The sequence below is a fragment of the Rhodamnia argentea genome, chromosome 7 (assembly GCF_020921035.1).
Source record: "Rhodamnia argentea isolate NSW1041297 chromosome 7, ASM2092103v1, whole genome shotgun sequence".
Classification (NCBI taxonomy): domain Eukaryota; kingdom Viridiplantae; phylum Streptophyta; class Magnoliopsida; order Myrtales; family Myrtaceae; genus Rhodamnia; species Rhodamnia argentea.
The window spans coordinates 28,076,235-28,093,051 of record NC_063156.1 but is presented as its reverse complement, the minus strand read 5'-3'; the positions used below and the strand labels follow the sequence as shown (position 1 = coordinate 28,093,051).

At 40.6% G+C, this 16,817-nt stretch overlaps 3 protein-coding genes across 4 annotated transcripts in view; 2 read left to right on the top strand and 1 right to left on the bottom strand.

Annotated features, from left to right (window-relative positions):
- LOC115749681 overlaps positions 1–8,901 on the bottom strand; it is a 20,314-nt gene extending 11,413 nt beyond the window's left edge. Inside the window, exons 1-2 of one of the 2 annotated variants that reach the window (XM_048282214.1) lie at positions 8,875–8,901; positions 7,779–7,782 (exon numbers count right to left, since the gene is read on the bottom strand). The gene's annotated coding sequence lies outside the window, so the exon portion shown is untranslated. The remainder of the gene's footprint in view (positions 1–7,778; positions 7,783–8,874) is intronic. The other variant, XM_048282211.1, reaches the window with a different exon arrangement.
- Positions 443–5,716, top strand: LOC115749685 (dnaJ protein P58IPK homolog). The gene is made up of 9 exons (XM_030686614.2): positions 443–703; positions 1,412–1,574; positions 2,984–3,185; positions 3,315–3,475; positions 3,550–3,643; positions 3,803–4,015; positions 4,177–4,257; positions 4,946–5,164; positions 5,283–5,716. Exons 1-9 carry the CDS (start codon positions 574–576, stop codon positions 5,460–5,462), a joined length of 1,443 nt encoding a protein of 480 aa, XP_030542474.1. The 5' UTR covers positions 443–573; the 3' UTR covers positions 5,463–5,716.
- Positions 8,578–16,817, top strand: LOC115749683 (WD repeat-containing protein 20). The gene is made up of 12 exons (XM_030686610.2): positions 8,578–9,159; positions 9,697–10,014; positions 10,096–10,204; positions 10,291–10,384; positions 12,001–12,088; positions 12,191–12,274; positions 13,663–13,759; positions 13,868–13,955; positions 14,107–14,212; positions 14,299–14,391; positions 16,064–16,429; positions 16,517–16,817. The coding sequence occupies exons 1-12, from the start codon at positions 8,980–8,982 to the stop codon at positions 16,589–16,591; spliced, it is 1,698 nt and encodes a 565-aa protein (XP_030542470.1). The 5' UTR covers positions 8,578–8,979; the 3' UTR covers positions 16,592–16,817.

Below are 16,817 nucleotides of genomic sequence, written 5' to 3'. Positions count from 1 at the left end.
AACACTACTTGCATTTTAGAAAAGGCCTTTAATCCAAAGATATTTGTATTTTCTCAAAATTTTTTGGTCAAATGCTGAATCAAACAGGCCCAGTATCTTCCTGTTTTTAGGTTAATCGGCTTTTCAATCCATTTGGCAACGTCTTTAATCAACATGATCCAAGCGTGCCGATCCATCAAATTTAACGGGGGATAAAGCTTTTTCGGGTCTTATTTGGTCATTGACTGCTCAGAATTAACGCAAATTTCAACGCGATCTGACGTGGCCCTCCTGCCATGCCGTGGCACGTCCTGATTGGACCTGATCACGGCCGGTAAACTAACCGGAGCCCACGTGGAGCTCAGCCATAGGCCCGAGCTACGTGGAGCCTCTCGCAAAGCAAAGTCCTCCCCTCCCTCTTCCCGGCACAACTCACTGGCGACGGAACTATTTCTTCTTCGTCGTCTTCTTCTTCTTCTTCTTCTTCCAATTCCTCTGCTTTGTGCCCTTGGCCTTCTCCTCTTCTTGAAGTCTCCGAATCGGAGTCGCCAGAGTAAGTTATCACCCATCGCGGAGAGAAGCGATAATCTCGCGATGAATCTGTCTATCTTCTCCTCGGTCATGGAAGGCGTCGCGTGGAGAGGATGGCTTTACACGGTGTTCATACTGCACTTCGTGTTCGCTTGCCAGTTTCTCCTCCTTCAGCCTCTCGTCTCTGCCTTGGGTACGTCATTCTCGCTTAGATCTGCGAACTCGTTGCCGAATGGAGATTTTGAGAGGTTGTAGTGCGCTCTGATTGTTAGCGTCTTGAGTCACCAATGAGAGAGTGGTGATGAATTGGTGGATCTTTTCTTGCGAATCCTCTCGGATATTTGAGACTAGATAGGAGCTTGTGCAGAAAGGCAATGGTCTGAAGAGTCTTGAAATTTCTGTATTGGTTCTAAAATCTACTTTTGGAGCGATATTTTGGCTTTTATGTGATGCATACGTTGCACGGTTGATGAATTTACTACCAGCATGAGGACCCCGAGTTTTATCTGATTCTAGTTCATTGTCCTGAGGGTGGCGGCATTGTGGGACTTTCCATGGGTCGAGATTGTATGATTGTAGAACAGTTCACGAGGGTGTTGTGGATAGCAAATGGGCATTAGTCTAAGAAACCTGTATGTTAGCTTAAGACTTACTACCATTCTTTGGGTTGCTTAGTCTGAAATATCTTGTCTGTAGATGGTGTGTTACTATTTTAGCGGAGAAAGTAATTCCTGGCACTTGAGCAGATGTATAATGGAAAGCTTCACGACTGTAGGTTTTTGTCCACCAAATTAGAAGGATATTTCTCGTTGATGTTTATGGTATGCTTTCGATTATATTTCAGCAATTAATCGCTGTCTCATGCATTTCTTTGGATTTTTTTGGGTACCGGGATGCGCAGATGGAAAAGCCGATGCTGCTGAGTTACTTGATAGGGCATCACAAAGTATCAAGGTGAAACGTTATAATGAGGCACTTGATGATCTTAATGCTGCCATAGAAGCAGATCCAAAACTTTCTGAAGCTTATCTTCATCGAGCCTCCACTCTGCGGCAGCTATGCAGGTTCTCTTCTTATTTTGTGTTTCTCCCCTCCATATTTTGGTTTCAAATTTGAGCTCTCTGTCCTATTTTGAGCTCACATGGCATGGAATGCTTCTTTTACTGTTGTCATGATGCCTTTTTTTGCATATCAAGTCAGATGTTCATGTGATGTATGTTGGAAATTCGAGTTATATAGACATTCAGGCATAATTGAACATATCAGACGAAAAAAATCAGATTCTGGTTATAGTTCCTATTGTTGAAATATTCTACCATAAGGCATCCCTCATGATCCTATTTGTTGCCTTCGAATGGACAAATTGAAACTGTAACTGATCAACTCTACTTTGGCTCTGCTTGATACAACTTAATTAAGAATTTTAAAGCAGAATTTTTAACTAGTGAAGAATATAATATTTGTACAGGACATTATTGTCAAGTAGGTGCTGATATAGAATTGTGCTTTACTAAAATAAGCATTGAAACGGAGGTAATATTTATCTATGGTTATCATGATAAATATCTTGACTGCCAGTCCCCAGTGATTGCCATTGTCACCTCGCTGCTGTCAATGCCCATCCTGCCACCGCAGCACCTCCACCTTTACCACCACCTCATGCACCACTGCAATCGCCACTGTCATTCACCCATCACCTCAACCACCGTCGCTTCCTACCATTACCTAGCGCTGCCATCACCACCGCCCTAAGTCCACCAATCTGTCGTCGCCAATTCCACTGAACTATATGTGGTCCCTTTTCTACTATCATTGACACGATCAATCAAAACATTATGTAGGTACCCATTGACTTAAAGTTTTTTTTTTTTTTTGGGTCGAACCCATTGACTTAAGTGATTAAGTGATTTTTGACTTAAATTAATCCACTGAGTTCCATCAGGCACTAAATGACTAAAAATTTTCAGCTCTTAATGAAGTTATTAAACACATCCTTGGACTTGTGGACAAAATAGCCAGAGTGCCCAGTCTGTACCCTGAGACAACATGGTTTCCTTCGAACAAGTTCGGAATTCAATGTTCGGTTAGATGATTTTCAATGTTGTGAATTGTGATCACTTTATTCTTCCTATGTCTCTCTAAGGATGTCCAATCTCACAGGATAGTGATTTTGTGGAATTAGAGAAATGCATTATCAGTTAAAGATATGGAAGAATATGAATTGCTAGTGAGACTTCTTCTGCTATATGATTATGGGAACTAATCATATTCAGTGATATGGAACTTGATGCTGCTGTTGGATAGTTTTATGACCTTCCCTCTGATTCAAAATATAAATTGAGACAGCTGTTATGGAAATAGGAGGAAGTTTATACGTTCACTTGTGTCTTTGTCACACAAAGAGGAACTGCATCCTCCTCCTACTCCTGATTGGAGTACTAATTATGATTCAGGCGATTTTTGGCTGATGTAGATACCAGGAGTCAGAATCGAGCTACAGAAAGTTTTTGGAGTTAAAACCTGGAAATAGAGCTGCAGATAAGGAACTCTCTCAACTGCTTCAGGCACGGAGTGCTCTCGAATCAGCAATTTCTCTCCTTGATTCAGGAGATTATACTAAAGCTTTGGAATATGTTGATAAGATTGTGCTCGTCTTTTCTCCAGCCTGCTCAACGGTAGGACCGTGATTCATTTACTTTTTTTAGATTCACAGGATGACAGTATGAGATTAAGTCAGCTGTATGCAAGTCCTTTTTAGTCATTGATTATTCCATAAAATAGTATATCCTCTATTCTATTTCCAGGCCAAACTTTTGAAAGTGAAGTTGTTGTTGGCAACTAAAGACTATTCCAGTGCCATCGCTGAGTCTGGATATATTCTCAAGGAAGATGAGAACAATTTAGAGGCGTTATTGCTTCGTGGCCGTGCCTACTATTATTTGGCAGATCACGATGTGGCTATGAGGTAGAGTTATCTACACAGTGCAACGAGTTTTAAGGATCTGTAGTCATTTAGAATTGACTTATGTTCTTTTTCAGGCATTATCAGAAAGGTCTCCGCCTAGACCCTGAGCATGCTGACTTGAAGAAAGCATATTTTGGGTTGAAAAATTTGCTCAAGAAGACTAAGAGTGTGAGTTTATTGAACTTGCTACCATTTAGTTATGTAGGGTCTGTCAGGTGTATTTTTTTTTGGGATTGTCACTGGATGTGTTTATTTCAGTTAAACCTTTTAGATTTCATCAAGATGATCGGTTCTTCCATTTACTGAACTCTCATTTGTTTTATTCAGGCAGAAGATAATCTGAACAAGGGTAAATTGCGACTTGCAGTAGAGGATTATAAAGGAGCTATTTCTTTGGACCCCGATCATCATGCTCACAATGTACACCTTCATCTTGGCTTGTGTAAGGTATTGGTGAAGCTTGGTCGGGGAAAGGAAGCTCTGACTAGCTGCACTGAAGCACTTAACATTGATGGAGATCTTACTGAAGCTTTAGTCCAGGTATGCTGTTATTTTTTATTTTTTTTTTCACACTTACGTCATCCTGAAACTGTGATGACCTCTATATATACTTTTGGTAGCCCCTCATTCTTTCAGAGTGAGAGATATTTCCCTGATTAGTATCTGTAATGCAATCTTATGAGTGTTTATTATGTTTCTAGAGAGGCGAGGCAAAACTTCTAACTGAAGACTGGGAAGGTGCTGTGGATGATTTAAAATTGGCAGCTCAAAAGTCACCCCAGGTTAGTTGTGCCATCTCTGTTGTTGATTGAAGGTTTCCATGCGGATTCTATTAAGTAAGCCCAGTACTGCAAATACCAGAAGCTTTTATGTCTTCTACCAAAGAAAAATATGTAAACAAGCTTTAAGGTTACGGTTGTGTTCTTCAGAATTTATGGCCAGAGAATATAAGCTACCTTATTGTCTGCACATGCATTTTTTAGCCTCTCTCCCAGAGCCACATAAGTTTGGGCTCTTGTTTTCTTCATTTGTATAATGAAACATGTTCTGGAGTTCTGGGTATGAAAATTTTGAATCAATTAACTTTGTGCTCATTGAACCTTGTGGGGAAAAAACATCCTTTCTTTGTTGATAATGCGTAAGGAGATCAGATCTTTATGTCCCTAAATGTAATACAATCCCGCCTGCCGGTTAACATCGGCAGAGCACAGATTGAAAATGGAACTCTTCTTTTGAGAGGCAATCATAACGCAGCAGTGACCTTTTCTTCAAGCAATTGCTTTTGTCTTTGAATGTGGCTCTGATGGCCAATCAGATTCGTCTCCCTTCATGAAAGGTGATAATGTCGGAATTAGTCTAGAACTAACTTTTGTTTGCAGTCATTTTATTGTGTACTAAGAGCTGACTGATAAAGCCACAATCATGAACACGTGCCTTGCTGTGAAAGGACTCTAATTGCTGAATATGCAGGATATGGCTGTTCGTGAAGCACTTATGCGAGCTGAGAAAGCATTGAAGATGAGCAAACGGAAGGACTGGTACAAGATTTTAGGAGTTTCAAAGACTGCATCAATTGCTGAGATCAAGCGTGCCTATAAGAAGCTTGCTTTGCAGTGGCATCCTGACAAGAATGTGGAGAATAGAGAAGAGGCAGAGAACAAGTTCCAAGAAATCGCTGCTGCATATGAGGTTAGAATCATCCTATCAAGCACTACTTTTAAGTTAGTGGTTTGCAGGTCTTCAACTCAAAGATGGTTCTGAAATGGTATTAGGATAGAGAGGTTGACTTAGTTATTGCCATTCACAGGTGCTCAGTGACGAAGAAAAGCGTACGAGATATGACAGAGGTGAAGACATTGACGAAATGGGCATGGGAGGCGGCGGTGGCGGCGGTTTCAACCCGTTTGGCGGCGGGGGACAGCAATTCACTTTCACCTTCGATGGTGGTTTTCCTGGTGGCTTTGGTGGGTATGAGTTCCATTTTTGATTCAGTTGAAATGCGGGGATCTCAACACGGGAGGTAGACACTTGAATGCATTTCGGGGACCCAAAACACCAGCTGACTAATTTCTGGTAGGTGCTCGGTATATAGTTTAGGTCATTCAGGAAGATATGTGACAATCGAAAATGTAGTCTTTGAGAAAGTGTTGCTTCGCGGGCCATTGTAGATGGAAATTGTACGAGTTCCTTAGCGAAATTCAAAATCGACCATTACAGAGAAGCAAGTCATGGCTCCCGTGTTGTGGTCTCGTGACCTGTGCCTTAAAATGCAAACATATCATCCGGTTTGCCGTAAAGCGCAAACAAGAATAGTAACATGATTTTATCTGGAAGCATAACATGCTCGTCTTTGGGTGACAGGAACGAACGTAAGTTAGAAAAGCGTGACTTGATGCGTCGATTTTTGCTAAAAGCATTACCAGATGTTTTCTATGAAAGTCTTGGTCCGCCGAAGTGGACAGAAGAGATGTGAACGTCATCGATGTTATCTACCGAAGTCTTGCCCTGGTTACGCAAGTGGCATCAACCGAGGACGGTGGCCGCCCTTCAAAAAAATATTTCACTAAGAGTATGTACCACGACTGCTTATAAATATAGTAGTAATACTGACGAAAGAATGCATTCTCGAAGTCAGGCTACAATGCAAGTCTGACAATGTAACGTAGGCCATCCGTTTGTGCGCCACGCTAACTTCTCTTCAACGTGGACGAAAGGCAAGTCATTCAAGTCGCCATGTCCTCGCTGACCATCGGCGAGGGCTGAGACGGCCCCTCGCCCAGCCTCACCTAGACTCACCTTGCTCTAGGGAGCCCATTGTGGCTGCTGGTAAGATTGGCCTCGCGCTGCGGGGTCTAAGCCGGCGAGTGCAGGCTGCCCCCTCACCAGCCACATAGAGAGAAAAAAAGGAAAAAGAAAATAAATATCAATTCAAGTATTATTTACAATTGTCCACGTCGGCGTTGGTCATGTCACGTAGGATGATTGGCGTCCACATCAATAATTTTCGGTCAAAATTAGCCGGATGAATTCAAATGGCAAAATATTAAAATGTTTAAAATTTAATTAGCAAAATTAAAAAGTTTATGACCGAATTGTCAAAAATATAATAAGTTTAGAAGTTTATGGCAATTTTTCCCATTTTTTACGGTCTTCTTTGGACCAGGACTTTCATAGGTATCATCGGGCAATGATTTCACGAGTTTCCACCTTCCAATGACTTTAAGCACATGGAACTGTATGTTTTCTTTTGTAACTTCCAACATTAATGTTTGGCAGCAACTCTCGAAAAATGCATCCATTCATACAGTCCCTCGCTTACGTCTCTTCGTGTGACCCAGATATTATCCGGATTCGATATTTACAAGATTCCATTTAATTAGAGGAAAATCAACATTTAAAAATACTTTCTTAATTATAATAGTTTGTATCACCTCGAATAGTTAGACAATGATATAAACAAAACTTCATTATCGCCGACGATTTATATCTAAACACTTTCGTGCACAATGAAAATATTTTACGTTAATTAATTTTAAAAAAATATATAAGTAATCATTTTTAGAATAAATTTTTTAAAAATAATTTATTTTTCATGAAACAAAATGAGCCTAAATCTAAACCAATCTCAATTGATGCGAGACAGTGGTTTCAAGTTCGTCACCATCCAAGCCAGGCGTGCGTTTAAGCCTTCACATGAAGTCGTGTCATCGTTCTTGTCAATAGATTCATGTCATGCTCCTCGCGTTGTATCGGCTAATGCGACGTCCAGATGGGAATTTCTACGGGAGGGCTTTGCAACGGATAAATAATTTAAAAAATATTTTTATACCAATAATCGCTTTTATCGTTTATAATAATTACTCGATAATTTTTTCATCATCAAATAACACTTTATGCCTAAATATATTTGTGGAAGATGATAATATTTTCTGTTCCTATATTTTTACAAGTGATACAAACGATATTTTTTTAAGAAAATATTTTCTAAGCCGTTCATTTTTCGTGAAACGAACGGATCTTAGTTTGACTTGGGTTGGTTAAGAAAAATCCTTCTATGCATACTTTCTCTTTCCTTGTCATTTTTTATTTCCTTAAGAGTGAATTACCGTTCACCACATCTTTTTTTTTTTTCCTTGTGAGAGGCTCTTTAAGAGATCTCCTGACATTATACTTCACATTTTTCAAGCTGAATTAGCCACTTAATTATGGGTATAATGTCGCTTTCATCTTAGTTAATGAGTGCCCCGAGATAGTATCCAGTGGACGATCCGAGTGTTTAGATGACGGAGATCTTCCGCCTCAAGAAGCTTAAAGCCTCGAATTTTCAATTCATATTGGAAGCAATGGGTCGCACCTCAATTAATATTCTTGGTAAGTTACTATCTCGTGCTGGGTATTGCGCTCTCCACGGGATAAAACCGCACATGATGCGTAAAAATCCCGAATAAAGCACTCGAAAGAAGATTGGATAACAAACTAAGAAGAAGGAGAAGCCGAAAAGAAAGATTTAAGGTGAACAATATCAGCCCACCCGTGTGAAAAAAAAAAGTACATAATCGACGTATGCTTTATTTTTTACATATTAATTTACTTAATGTATTTTCTTTATGATCTAATCCTAACCCGAGTTAATTGGACAAGTATTAACATTAATACCAATATTATCGCTGTATTTGACATTATCCACATTTATCAAACCTTATGCTGGCGATGGCAATTCCTTGCAAGTCTCCTCGGTGTCGAAATGAATTCTATGCCTTCTGTTCTAAATAATTACCTGGCCTGTCGTCGGGCCAACAGGGGACGTGCCTATAGAGCACACATCGTAGTTGGCTTGTACGTGCTCGGATCGTAGTAAGGTTTAGCCAACAACATCGTACTTCTCGACAGCGGTAATGGCACGAATAGGGTAATCCCGTAGCGGATTTGGAACTCGGGCGATAATGTTTTCGGGCCGTCGATGCTGACCGCCCCGTTTCCAGATTTTTGTTTTGCCCCCGTTTGGGATCAATCAAATATTGCAAACACGTTTTATGCTGAGGGAGAGATTCATCTTTGGAAGGATAGAACGCGTTTGCAATAACTTCCGGAGGGCCACTACCGTAATTCCAAGAAAAGCATCTCGGCCAGTTCTAACGCGGAGATGAAGAGATCCGCATCAAAAACGTCCGTTTCGTTGACCGGGGCAGCGTTTACCGTGGGTCGCGATCCACGCGATCCGTGCCGCCCCCCCGGGCTCCCACCCTTCTTTGATCTCGTAGCCATTGAAATTGAAGGCCCGGGGGAGAGAGAGCACCAGCGAAGGAAAAACCAAAACCAGACCTCAAAACTCTCTTTCGCAAGAACTTCGGAAGTTTGGGAAAGAGGAAAACGGAGCATAGTGAACTCAACACTCACACCGAGAGAGAGAGAGAGAGAGAGAGAGAGAGAGAGAGAGGAAAAGCCCTAGTTCCGTGTGTCCATGATCACATGCTCTTCGACCTGTTGCGGCGAGCGAGCACAACATGATCAACTCAGCGAACGGGATGGCGTCGGCGCAGGCATCGTCTTCGTCGTTGGCGAACGCGCCGTCGCCGGGCCTCAAGACCTATTTCAAGACGCCGGAGGGTCGGTACAAGCTCCACTATGAGAAAGGCCACCCCTCCGGCCTGATGCACTACGTCCAGGGCAAGACCGTCACCCAGGTGATTCTCGATTTTTTCAGCCCTCTTCTTCGTTTGTTTCCGTGCAATGCTTCTCGGCGAAGTCAACCCTTTTTTTGGGCGGTCGGTTGGTCAATCCGGATCGAGCCGAGTGTTGTCGTGGTGGATGTTGCGGTTCGTGTTAGATTCGATGTTAGGGCTGGTGGTTTCTGGATGATTGCCGAGTATCAGTCGTTTGCAGGTGATTTTACGAAATTAATTTTCGAGGATTCGTCTCATTGTGCTGTTTCTGTTGCGATTTCTTCACTCCGATTACTGCTTGGTTTTGATGGAGGTCAAAGAGATACTGTCAAGGCTTACTTTTGACCATTTTGGTTCTCGTTTATCAATCTTATCTAACCAATTCGTGAGCTGCTTCCTGTTGGTTTCATATCTAGAGTTTCCACACGATAGTACTATTGTAGGGCCATTTGTTTGGATGGACTTCGACTCGTACTTTTTCCAATTCTTCTTGTCTGTGAAAAATTTGGTCAATCGTGGATGCTTGATGGTAGGGTATGATTTGATCTTGATTGTCAGGCAACTCTAGCTCATCTGAAGGACAGGCCGTCCCCACCAACTCCACCATCTCAATCGTCGTCTGGCTTTAGTGCCAGCAGTGGTGTAAGATCAGCTGCTGCGAGGCTGTTGGGTGGCAGCAATGGGAGCCGTGCTCTAAGCTTTGTGGGAGGAAATGGTGGGAGTAAGAGTGTCAGTGCAAGTAGTAGACTTGGTTCATTGGGCATTTCAAGTTCGAGCAATTCAACTTCGACTGCAAATTTTGACGGCAGAGGGACTTACTTGATCTTCAATATGGGAGACGGAATTTTTATAAGTGATTTGAATTCTCAAGACAAGGTAAGTTTTACTAAGTGGGGTTTGATAAGTTAAACAACGAGAAGCTTCGGCCGGTAATCAAGAGGTTAATTTACATGATAGGAACCTATGAAGGCCATCTACTTTAACAACGTCTACCCGGTTTGCCATGCGTTTGACCAAGATGCTAAGGAAGGGCATGATTTGGTCATTGGTTTGAGCACTGGTGATGGTATATTTCTGCATCTAGAGCTCACTTTCACGTTGTCTGAAACTTTTAACAGAAAAACTCAGTGTGCTTGTCTCTGTTTATTCTAGTATATTCTGTGTCACTGAGACAACAATTACAAGACAGTGGAAAAAAGCTTATTGGGGCTCAGCATTATAATAAAGATGGTTCAGTTAATAGCAGGTACTGTAAACTATAATTTCATAGATTTTGTGTTAGAGTGCTTTGCATTTTATTCTAGATATTCCTTTCCTGTATTTAATGATCAGTCCACCACCTCCCGCAAACTGTCACCTTTGCTCGATTAAAAGTGGTCAAGATATAAATGTAACTTCATTTTTAGGATATCTACAAGTTAGTAGGAATACAAACGCATGGACATGTAAAATCTAGAAGCCTTTCCTCGTATGAGATTGTCGATCCCGCTCTAATAGCTCCCGAATAAATAGGTCTTTAATGTTGTAAAGTTGGTTTGGACAGGACTCATCCATATTTTGTTTTACAGCTCTAGTTAGAGGATCTTCTTTGGATGGAAATAAAAACATTCCATAAGCTCCTACCTTTACATTGTTCAATAAGTTCAAACAATTTGTGCTTAAGGTAGACTTTAACTAATTGGACATGATAATTGTCAAAATAAAAGTTTTCAAAGAAAAGTTGGGGTAAAGCTTTTTTTCCCTTTGTGCAAGAAAGTGGGACAAGTACTCTTGTGGTATGGAGTAACTCATTCCAAATCTGTTAACACTGCATGGCTTCAGGGCTTCCCCTTCTTAACGCTTTACCTTATAGATGACAGTATAGATGGTGATATAACCTACATTAAGAGTGCATGATATTCTATCAAGTGAATCATCCTGCATGAATATTCTTAATGCCTGCTTTGGTAGTTGAAGCCAATTTAAATCATTGTTTCATGTGCATGCTTTAAAAAGCTGAGTGTATCTAGCTATGGAAAAGCTTTCTGGTTCTCATCTCTAGCTCAGATTTGATTAAAACTGGTTTTTGTCTTCACCTTTTCACTTTTCTAGAATTGCGTTTGGTACATTATTTCAATTACATTGCGTCAATTTTCTTAAGAAGATTTTCTCTCTCATGTTAGTTAGGATTATTTGAATGCTGCAACTTCTTTATTGCCTCATCAATAGGATATTTCCAAAAAAAGCTTTCTATTAATTCAACGAGATCCGGAAATGAAATAAATTGTCTAGACAGCGAATTTTCATATATTTAGAAAGCCAAAAACCGCAATGATGGCCAAACTCATTTTCCATGCAGTATTATGTGTTTTCTAAGGATAAACTGACATGGAAAAGCGGTCAGACCAAATGGGCGCTAGTGTTCTTCACATGCTTGCCAAGGCCTATGTTTTCAGTCTCAAAAGTCTAATTGTTCTGGTTTACTGCCTGGTACTTTAGGGAATTCTGGTACTAGTAACATCATGGGGTAGTCATCTCCAGCCCCTAAACTCTCTTGCTGATGAGAAGCCAATAATGGTGACATGGCAAGAGATACATCTTACGCCTAAAGCTTATATTTTGCTCAGTCCCTTCCTCTTTCAGCATGGGCTTGAGTATGATCCATTGCCTAGTGCCTAGCCTTCAACCAGTATTACCAAGACATGTTTGTCTAAGCGTGTAAATGTTCCTAGTGAATTGCTAAGCCTTCTTCTAATATATAGGTAGAAAGTGTAATTAGTTGCTGCATGGTTTCTGCATATCTCAATTCGGGGAGTATTATTTGGTTTGTGGTCCACCTATCCAATATTGTACTGCCTGACTATCTGCTTTTTCTTCGAACAGTCGCTGTATTTGCGTCGCATGGGTGCCTGGAGGCGATGGGGCTTTTGTTGTTGCACATACTGATGGAAATTTGTATGTTTATGAGAAGGCAAGCCTTGATCATGACATAATCTGTACATCCAAAAATCTGTTGGTTTCCTTAATATCATCACATCCAGTGTTTTGATTGTTACTCTGTACATTGTATCAGAGCAAAGATGGTGCAGGTGATTCTTCATTCCCTGCCATTAAGGATCAAACTCAGTTTTCAGTGGCACATGCACGCTACAGCAAGGTAAAGTCGTCTATGTTGGTTAACTTTGTCGCTCACTTTCACAAGTGCTTTTAAGTAATACCATAGCATCATTAATTTCCTCAAATAACCACTGGATGCATATTCTAAGGTCTAATGCCGTGGGGCATGTTAGTCTCAATGATGTTTTTCTCTCTTGCAGATGTTTAACTCTGCTTGTGTACGTTTCAATTTTTTAAGATGTCTTTTTGATGAGGCTTGTTAGAATACTTTTTGCTGTGTACAGTCTTGGGTGGAGATGCTTTAAATAATTCTGACAACATTATGAAGTAATTATATAAGATGCATTTCGTTACTTGGTTAGCCTAATCTCTCTCTCTCTCTCACACACGCACGCACGCGCGCACACACACACACACGCACGCACGCACGCGCGCGCACACACACACACACATATATATAAGGTGTATATAAATTAAATTGCTGATAAATTAATTGCAGATATGTAAATAGATAAACAAAGCCTTGAATACACACACACACACACACACACACACATATATATCTATCTATCTATTTAATGGTATAATGTGTGATGGCATGTCTTATTTAGCAGCTATGGTGTCAACCTTGCCTAAGAACTGGTTTATGGAGTCTTCTTCTTGCCTTTTTCTGTTTTCCGTTGACTTATATTTATATTAGGTGTTGTGAAAATTTTAAGAGCTTCTTATCTATATGCCTATTGAAATAAGGTTGTAATTGGCATGCCAGACTTGGACCTATTTGTCTGTTTGTGTGGATGGTCAATCAACATATTTCATGCTTCATGTCTGAGCAATTTAGTGTGGTACTGTATTCTGATACAAGTCCTAGTAACCATTACCTCAAACAGAGTGGGTGAGTCGTGGTTTGTCCATTTTCGCTATGCATTGTATGCCTTCTATTTTGTGTACAACTAAATTTGGTTACGTGCATTTGATGAGATTGGGCCAGAACACATGAGGGATGTTGGATCGATAGTTGTCTTTTTTTTTCCTCAATTTACTTACCGACTGATATACAGAGAGTAGGCAGAAAACACATTTGCCAAAACCCACTGATAAGTTAACTCTACACCAGAATTGAACGCATGCTTGTCCAACGTTGTTGCATGTTTCGTTCTACATGAAAATATGCTCTCATTAATAAGAATTAAGCCGAAGGCTCTGGAAGATTCTTTTGAGCTTGTATTTCTTCTTTTGAGTCTCTGTACAGTCTGTGCATAAACATCTTGCATTAGCTGCATAGAGCTTCATTGTTTGTGTTCAGCTGTTTTCCCAGATAGGTGCATAGTTTCATAACATCTTAAAGAAGAGAGTCCACATCTGGAAGAGCAGTTGTTTGGTGCTGTAGTTTTACCTGTCTTTTGCTTTGTTATTTCCTTTGTGCAGAGCAACCCCATAGCCCGGTGGCATATTTGCCAAGGTTCAATTAATAGCCTAGCATTCTCGACAGATGGAGCCTATTTAGCTGCTGTTGGAAGAGATGGTAAATCGTCTGAATCATTTGCATGTCAATTTATTATATTTATTGTTTTTTTGCTTCTTTTCTATGTACTAAAAGCATATCTGAGTTTAAAGCAATTTGTTGATCCAGGATATTTAAGAGTCTTTGACTATTCAAAGGAACAGCTGATATGTGGTGGCAAAAGTTATTACGGTGCTTTGTTATGTTGTGCTTGGAGGTTAGCTAATTCACTTCTTTGGCCATAAGATCGTCATTACTTTTGGTACTTTAATTAATAGAGAATAAATAAGATCTCACACTATATCATGCATCTGAAACATTATTCCTTTGACTATTCCATAATGTGAGAGGATTACGTCCCTTGACAGCCTGGACGGAAAATACATTCTTGCTGGAGGTGAAGATGACTTGGTGCAAGTCTGGAGTATGGAAGAAAGGAAGGTTGTTGCCTGGGGCGAGGGGCACAATTCATGGGTGAGATTTAGCTTCGTGATTATGAGCTTTATTCCATGTGTTAAGTTTGCAAGGTTTCATATACGTGAGACTTGATGGTGCTGCAGGTCAGTGGAGTGGCTTTTGATTCATACTGGTCACCACCCAATGCTGATGACACAGGGGAGGCTGTGATGTACCGGTTCGGTTCAGTGGGTCAGGTATTAAAAAATGGTTTCGATCATGTCCATCTGTTGTTTACCCGATGATAAATATCTTTATCTTGTTCTACTCTTTCGTCAATTTTGGAAAATCCTTAAGCTTGATTGAGCCAATTGTTTCTTTGTAATTTTAACCCTCATAAGAAACAGACCGTTCGAACCAGTAAGAGTTGAAGGTGGAGTTCTTGGTTCATTCAATGATTCCTCATCACTAAAGTCGAAATGCAGTCTTTTACTGCCAACATCGTAAAGGATGTTGATATTGATAGTTTACCATCAAAAGCTGTGGCTGCTAGGGTATTGCTTGACTTGTTTCATATGGCTCAGGTGTCAACCTCTTGGTTCATGAAACCTTAATTTTATGGTAATTGCCAACCCAATAAGGGAAGAGAATATCATACTATGGAGGTGACGAATATGATATTGGTTGGCCAAACAAAGTCTTCAATGGAATGAAGGACGTCTCAATTCTTGGATAAAAAATATCTGTCTCTATGTTGAGCTTGAATTCTAGTGTGATCCATCTATTTCCCAGAGTAACTGTGAGCCTTTTGATGCAACTTTTTTGCCCAAAGTTTTACTTTATGTGAATGCAGGCAAAAATGTAGTTCCAGGATCAGTTCTCTCTAGAAATGCTCTACTGAGTGGTATCAGGTGGAAAATTGTTTTCAGTTAATGTCATATTTGCAAATTTTCTGAGTCACTTATTATCTATCTATATGTGTGGTTTTGACTAAACTTAATGGTCCATAGGGAAAACGTGTCTAGGAGGGAGTTCCTTGCTAGAAATAAGATATTAGAGAACTCCCACCTTTTCACCTAGTACAGACCACGGTATGCACCATCACTCCAATCAATACAGTTCAGTTTTGGTTGGTCACTTATCAGTTTGGGAATGAGGAACATAGAGCATTTGGACTATTTGTTTTTGTATATGAATAATGGAAATCTGGTCTGTGGTGTAGTACCCATGAAGCAATGTGAGTGACGCAGCATTGCATAGTGACTAAACTCTGACAAGACCACTTGCCTGAGGTGGGGAGTGTGAGTTTCAAAAGAAGAGAATCTGAAGGACTGCTGGAGACTGTTATGCAGATGAAATTTTCTGTCTTATCTATTTGCAATGTCATCAATAGACTGTATTGGTTTGGATGACGTATGTGACTAATTGTGGATTAAGATTGCTCTCTTCTTGAAAGCAATGTGGGTCATGGAAGATGAGTTAATTTTGAGAATAATACCAAATAGGACGCAACACACCCTTCTGAAAGCCCCACATTTGTTATGTGAAAGCCAGAACACATTTGAGTGCCTGAAAAATGTCCAAGCAATGGCTAAATATAAATCAGCATTCACATGTTTATTGAAATTTTTTTATTTTACCTTTCCTTGGAAGATGTAGTAACCTGACTTTTAAGCCACTCAGGAAAGTGCAAATTTGTTACCCAGAAACTGAATATGCAACCTAACGAGATAGTCCAGTAAGGTTTTGGTTTTATTTTGTTTGGGGAATTCTCTTAGCCCATTGACAGCTAAAATGTTGCAAACTGAAAAAGATGTTAATTGGCATACTGCATTGACTCAGTTTATTTTACATTCCTGTCGTGAGAGTCCTCTGCTGCTGGTTTTATCGTGATGGCTTATCATTGTTCTGATGTGCCTGTCTGAGCAGGATACGCAGTTGCTTTTGTGGGACTTAGAGTTGGACGAAATTGTGGTCCCGCTGAGGCGCCCTCCGGGTGGCTCGCCCACTTTCAGTACTGGAAGCCAGTCTGCACATTGGGACAGCACTCCTCCAGTGGGTATCCTCCAACCAGCTCCTAGCATGCGAGATGTCCCAAAATTATCGCCACTGGTTGCACATAGAGTGCACACCGAACCTCTCTCTGGCTTGATATTTACCCAAGAGTCAGTTTTGACGGTATGCCGGGAGGGTCACACAAAAGTTTGGATGAGACCTGGGGTTGCTGAAAGTCAAGCAAGCAACGTGGAGACGGTTTTGAGTACAAGTTTGAAGGATAAGCCTCCATCAACAAAGGTTAGTTATTCCGGCTACAAGCAATGATCAGTAAAATTTTTTCCCAGGATACAAGTTTGAAGGATAATCCTTTCTTGTCAACCTAAGGTTAATTACTCCGGACAAGCAATGACCGGTACCAATGGTGGTTTTTTCCATGGAGGCAGAATATTTGGTCACTGACGTGGCCTTGTCATGTTGTTCATTCAGTTGGTTTGTGTAAATGTAAATCTATTTTTTGTTGGGTTGGCCAACTGGTTCCTTTGTATATTCGGGATAAAGGTGCAATTGATGGCACCGATGAGTATGGGAAGGAGATGTAGGTAGTATAAGGATTGAAGCATGAAAGTGACGTCGACGAAATTGATTCTGCCCAAATGAGTTATTTATAGAATGGCCCTTCTTAGTA